This window comes from Chrysochloris asiatica, unplaced genomic scaffold (assembly GCF_000296735.1).
Source record: "Chrysochloris asiatica unplaced genomic scaffold, ChrAsi1.0 scaffold00194, whole genome shotgun sequence".
Taxonomy (NCBI): Eukaryota; Metazoa; Chordata; class Mammalia; order Afrosoricida; family Chrysochloridae; genus Chrysochloris; species Chrysochloris asiatica.
Genome location: NW_006408712.1, coordinates 2,130,179 through 2,136,866, shown reverse-complemented (window position 1 = coordinate 2,136,866; position 6,688 = coordinate 2,130,179). Strand labels below are relative to the sequence as shown.

Sequence of the window (6,688 nt, the reverse complement as noted above, 5' to 3'; positions counted from 1 at the left end):
AACAAACTCCAACAGATCCCTAAGAAGAAAAACACCAAAACATATAACCAAACGTTTGCAAACCAAAGACAAGGAAGGAAATCTGGTAACAGCTCAAGAAACACAAAAAGTTACCAACAAAGGGAAACTAGTAAGACTAAGCTCTGGTTTCTTAGAAGAAACCATGCAGGCAAGAAGACAATATATATAAAATTCTGAAAGAAAAAAATTACCAGCCAGCAAAACCACACATCCACATAACAGTAAAATTAGGCCATTTTTCAGATAAAAAGAAACTGAAGCAATTTGTAAAAACCAGGCCAACCTTACAAATATACTGAAGAGTTTGTTGGCCAGAGAACCAACACCAGCAGATAACCCTGACACTAACATACATGACAGTGTTACATAAACCAACCCAGATGTAGAAGTATGCAAAACAGACCTGTAAGACTGAAAAGAGAGAACCAGAGACATAGTTGCAACACAAACAAAAAACCATAAAGTAAAAAGAGGGAATCATCCGGTTACAGAATTACTAAATGAAGAAATCACATAAATTAAGAAAACATTTTAAAAATAACTTTAACCTTGAAAATTAGACCAAGCCTTACTCCTAGCTCTAGCCCATCCTCACCCTTAATACTGACCCTAATCCTAACCACAACCCTCTGGTAGCATAGTGGTTACGAATTGGGCTGTGAACCCAAGGTCAGCAGTTCGAAGCTACCAGCAGTTCAGCAGGAGAAAGATAAGGCGTTCTGCTCCTGTAAAGATTTACAGCCTCGGAAACCCTGTGCAGGGTCACTATGAGTCGGAACTGACTCCACGGTACTTAACAACAACAACAGTCATAGTCCTAACCCTAACCCTCACTCCTTACTCCTACCCATTCCCCACCAAAAAAACTTTTGTTTAACAATAGTTTTCCAAGCAAAAGCACTGACCTATTTTGTGCACTGCCGTGGAGATAGACAATAATTGGGTTGCCATCATGGAGAGCTGCCTCATACCAGCAACGATCCTTCCCCTCAGCATCTTCACCCCGGCAGCTTGGGACTGTGTGCCTGAAAAGGACGGGAAGGCTTTAGCAAACATGTGCACAAAGAAAAAATTCTCTCTATTCTTGCCAAAGTCTGAAATCTAAAACCCTCCTATGGAGAAGTTAGTGCTACTTGGAAAAACCTGAAAGTTTTTCCAATGCATTTTCCTCCCTCTGGTAGCATAGTGGTTACGAATCGAGCTGCGAACTGCAAGGTCAGCAGTTCGAAACTACCAGCTATTCCGTGGGAGAAAGATGAGGCTTTCTGCTCCCATAAAGATTTACAGCCTCAGAAACCCTGTACAGGGTCGCTATGAGTCAGAACCGACACCATGGCATATAACAACAACAACATATGCATGAAGGTGACTCAGAAAGTATTGCTACAAAATCAAAAACATTAGTTAAAAATATCAAAATGTGAAGCTATTGTTTCTTGACATTATCTCCACAAAGGTCTCTATACTTCTGAAGGTAGTGTTCCATCTCCTTATTTTTCCCCTAGAAATCTGCACCTTTCGATTTACACTACTTCAAAACGGCAATTTTGGCATCTTTGAAGGACTCAAATAGTGTTCCTTTTCAATGTTCTTTGAATTTGGTGAACAAAAAAGAATGAGTAATATTACCCAACAAATTTTTCATACAACAGACCTTAAATAAAAGAATATTACAACTAGGTCTGCTGCACTTTAGACATGCTATCAGGAGGGACCAGTTCCTGGAGAAGAACCTCATACTTGGTAAAGTAGAAAAGGCTTGTGAAAGAAAGAGACCCTCAATAAGAGGGACTGACAGACAATGCCTGCAACAATGGCCTCGAGCATAAGAAAGACTGTAAAGACAGTGTAGGAACAGGCAGTGTTTTGTTCTGTTGCACATGGGTCACTATAAGGTGGAGCCAACTCAAACACATGTAAAAAAAAAAACAAAAAAAACCCAACAATATGAGTAAGCAGTTAACTAGGCAAAAGGTGGGAGGAGGAGGGGCAGAAAGATAGAAGTGTTTCAGATAGTACATACCCTGGGAGGATGTGACATCCTTGACATCCAAGGAGGCCAGTGTGTCTGCAGTACTGTGAGGGAAAGGGTTGAATAAGCAGGAGAGTTGGGCAGTGTCTGGTAAAAGACCCAAAGCAAAGAGCATGTTCTGAAAGGTATCATACAGCAAAGTAAAATTTCTGGAAAGCAAAACCAAGCACGTCAAAAAAAAAGGGGAAGGTGTAGTGAAAACTTTCCAGGTGTCCCAAGGAGCAACGATTTCTCCAAAGACAACTTGCATGGCACTGCTCTGACCTTGACCTCATAACATGGGAAACTTATTCAAAAAGCAAACCAGTGTCCAACCATTGCACTCACCAGATTCCCAAAATCACCCCAGGCTCCACTTTGATATAGAAGTTCACTGTGTGAGCAATCTTTTTCTCTGGTTTCTTTAAATCCACAAGATATGGTGCGTTGTCTAGAAAGGAGACATTGTTATCAACTTCTAGAGTTCCATGTCTTTTCATCACAATCCAAAAATAATTATCCTTTATGATTTATGCATTTCTACATTTCTAAGTTTTAAACTGAGGAGTTCTGGTAACGTAGTGGTTACAAATCGGGCTGCAAACCTTAAGGTCAGCAGTTTGAAACTACCAGCTGTTCCGCGGCGGGAGAAAGATGAGGCTTTCTACTCCCGTAAAGGTTTACAGCCTCGAAAGCCCTATACAGGGTCGCTATGAGTAGCTTCCGATTCCATGGCATATAACCACCACCACCAAGTTGTAAGCTAAATTGGAGTTTTGGTGTTGCACTGTAAGATAAATACTGGATCACTAACCACAAGGTTGGTGATTCAAATCCATGTCAGAAACCCTACACAGGGTCACTATGATTCGGAACCAACTCGATGGCGCTTAACAACAAATTGTAAACTACAATACTTAACTCTTAGCAAAGTATTTTACTTTAAAAACTAAGACTAGCTAAAAGAAAAGTTTCAAGGGAAAAAAAATCTACAGCAAGATTTTATCAATGAGAAAACAACTGAGTTTATTCAATCCTAATCTCTGTCTCAAGCTAAAAACAGAACACTATTTCAGGTCTGCTACTTACACCAACCATTATTTTTTCACTAAAATCAAACCATCACTCATGTATGAGTTTGTTGTAATCTGGTGACTGGTGTTTTGCTGTGATTCTAGAAGCTATGCCACTGGTTTTTAAATACCAGCAGGGTCACTATGGAGGACAGGAGTCAATGAAGCTTCCAGACAAAGACAGACTAGTAAGAAGGTGAGGAAGACCACTTCTGAATGGTTAGCCACTTAAAATCTTATGAAGAGCAGCAAAACATTGTCAAATATAGTACCAGAAGATGAGCCTCTCAGGTTAACAGTTAATCAAAATATGACTGGGGAAGAGCTGCCTTCTCTGAGTAGAGTTGACCATAATGACATAAATGGAGCAAGGCTTTGGGGACCTTCATTTGCTAGAGAGACATATTCAAAATGAGTAAAAACAGTTGCAAATATCCATTAATAATTGAAATGTGGAGTAAGTTAAATATGAATCTAACAAAACTACAAGTTGTCAAAAATGAAATGGAACACATAGCAATATATATTTTAGGCATTAGTGAGCTGAAATGGGCAGATATTGACCATTTTGAATCAGATAATCATTTTCTATGCCAGAAATGACAAATGGCAGAGAAATGGTAACACATTTATCATCAAAAAGATAATTTCAAGATCTATCTTAAAGTACAATGCTGTCTGTCATAGGATAATATCCCTACACCTGTAAGGGAAATCTGTTAATAGTACTATTATTCATATTTACCCCAAACCACTAAAGCCAATTAGTTTCAAATGATGAAACTGAAGCATTCTACTAACTTCTTCAGTCTGAAATTGATAAAACATGCAGTCAAGATGCATTGATAATTACTGGTAATTGGAAAGTTGGAAACAAAAAGTAAGGATCAGTAGTTAGGAAATATGGCCTTTGTGATAGAAATGATGCTGGAGATCGCATGACAGAATATTACTTATACTGTCAATAAGACAAATGATTTATTCACTGCAGATTACTTTTTTCAACAACATAACAGCAACTATGCATGTGAACTTCACCAGCTGGAATACACAGGTATCAACTTGACTGTATGTGTGGGAATATCATCAGTCATAACAAAGCCATAGGCTGCTTGTAGAACAGACATCAATTGCTCATATTCAAGTTCAGATTAAAGCAGAAGAAAATTAAAACAAGTTCATGAGGGTCAAAATTTGACTTAGAGTATATTCCACCTTAATTTAGAGACCCTCTCAAGAACAAATTTGATGCATTAAACACAAATGACTAAAGACCAGAAGAGCTGTGGGATGACATCAGGAACATAGACAGGAAAAAAAGAAAAAAAAAAGGTCATTAAGAAGACAGTCGAGAAAGAAAAGACCAACTGAAACTTGCTCTTGAACACAGAGAAGTCAAAACAACTGGAAGAAATAATGAATTAAAAGAGTTAAACAGTAAATTTCAAAGGGTAGCTCATGAAGACAAAGTCAATTATTATAATGAAATAAATGTGCAATTACCTGGAGTTACAAAACTAAAAACATTTCAGTATTTCTCAAGCTGAAAAGAACTGAAGAAAAAAAAAAAATCAAGCCTCGATTTACAATACTGATGAATTCTATGGGTTGAACTATTGAACGATGCAGAAAATATCAAAAGAGCTGAAAGGAACCAGAAGAATTAGACTGTGCCTGGTTAAGACTACCTCCCATCCTGAAAGGGATCACATTAGAGGGGCTCACATAGAGGAGAAAATGCAGAACAAAACTCAGAATTATTTAAAATAAATTAAGCAAATACTTTGTTTACTGGTCAGAAAGAGACTGGAGGAATCTGCGACTACAGCCCTCAGCCACTGTTAAGGTCCACAAAAGAACTTACCCTGGTGGCCCAATTTTCAGCCAAGCAGTAGTTAGGTTTTTAAGGCGTAACAACAACAGCACTAGCAAGTTATGCTCACCATTTAATGGTCAATTCTTTAAAATAAAAACAGCAATATTTTCGTAAGGACAAAGCTGAGAAGGGATAAGAAGGTGTGTGAAATGCAAGTAGGAATCACAGAGAAGAAGCAGTTTAACTGTTGTAGCATGGAGGGAATTATTATCATTGACAACCTGTGATATGCAGATGATACAACCTTGCTTACTGGAAGAGAAGAGGACTTGAAATATTTATTGATGAAGATCAAAGTCTGTTGCCTTCAGTATGAATTGCACCACAAAGTAAAGAAAAAGAAAATCGTTACAACCGGACCAATAAATAATGTCATGATCAATGGAGAAAAGACTGAAATTGTCAGACTTCATTTTGCTTGGATCCACAAACAAAACTCATGAAAGCAGCAGTCAAGACAGCAACAAATGCATCGAATTTGGCAAATGTGCTACAAAAGACCTCTTAAAAGTATTGAAGAGCAAAGATGTCACTCTGAAGACTAAGGGGCACTGGGCCCAAACCATGCCATTTTCATATACATGTGAAAGTTGGACAACGAATAAGAAAGGCCGTAGAAGATTTGATTCATTTGAATTGTGGTGCTGGAGAAGAATACTGAAAGTACCATGTACTGCTAGAAGAGCAAATGAATCGCATTGGAAGAAGTGCAGCCAGAATGTTCCTTACAAGTGAAAATGGCAAGACTTTGTCTCTGGTACTGTAGACATGTTGTCAGAACGTATCAGTTCCTGTAGGAAAACATTATGCTTGAAAAAGTGAACGGTCAGTGACAAAGAAGACCCTCATCAAAATGAACTGACAGGGTGGCAACATCAATTGGCTGAAACATAACAAAAATTGTAGAGGTGGTATAGGACCAGGTGATGTTTTGTTCTGTTGTGCATAGTGTCCCTTTGAGTCAGAACTGACGCAACAGCACTTAACAACAACAATAAAATCATAACATTAACCATAATCCACAAAGTGTGTCCACATACACCTGGGGACATGTAGGTAAGAACATCACCCATGTGTACAAATATTGCATGCTACATTAACTAACACATCACTAAACAGAAAATCGGGACAAGAGAGATTCCTCGCAACAGCACCTCCTCGTTTCTCTCAATCACTTCAAATGATGCAGGTAATAAAAAGACAAAAAAAAAAAAAGAATGCAACAAGCAGTTGGCAGTCCATATCAGCTAAGAAGTTAGCTGATGTGAAAACTCTTAAACTGAAATCCCATCCACAAGGTTGCATTTTTCTATCTATCCACAACAGTTTGCAAGGATCCATGCTAGTAAGATACCTCCTCAAAAGTAAAAAAACAAACAAACCTGATTCTATTGGGTTAATTCCAACTCATGATGACACCTTGTAATATAGAGTCAAACTGCTCCAGGAAGGGTTTTCTTGCCTGTAATCTTTATGGAAGCAGATTGCTAGCAAGTCCACAATGCTGCTGGGTGAGTCAAACCACCAATCTTTAGTTTAGTTGTTGTTGTTGTTGTTGTTGTTGTTATGTGCCGTGGAGTCGGTTCTGACTCATAGTGACCCTATATAGGGCAGGGTTTCCGAGGCTGTAAATCTTTACGGGAGCAGAAAGCCTCATCTTTCTCCCACGGAACAGCTGGTAGTTTCAAACTGCTGACCTTGCGGTTC

At 38.5% G+C, this 6,688-nt stretch overlaps 1 protein-coding gene across 2 annotated transcripts in view; it reads right to left on the bottom strand.

Annotated features, from left to right (window-relative positions):
- The window catches only part of ABHD12B (abhydrolase domain containing 12B), a 65,357-nt gene that overhangs the window by 38,008 nt on the left and 20,661 nt on the right, over positions 1-6,688 (bottom strand). The window contains exons 3-4 of one of the 2 annotated variants that reach the window (XM_006872346.1): positions 2,381-2,483; positions 927-1,046 (exon numbers count right to left, since the gene is read on the bottom strand). In XM_006872346.1, the coding sequence (XP_006872408.1) occupies positions 927-1,046; positions 2,381-2,483 (223 nt within the window). The remainder of the gene's footprint in view (positions 1-926; positions 1,047-2,380; positions 2,484-6,688) is intronic. The other variant, XM_006872347.1, reaches the window with a different exon arrangement.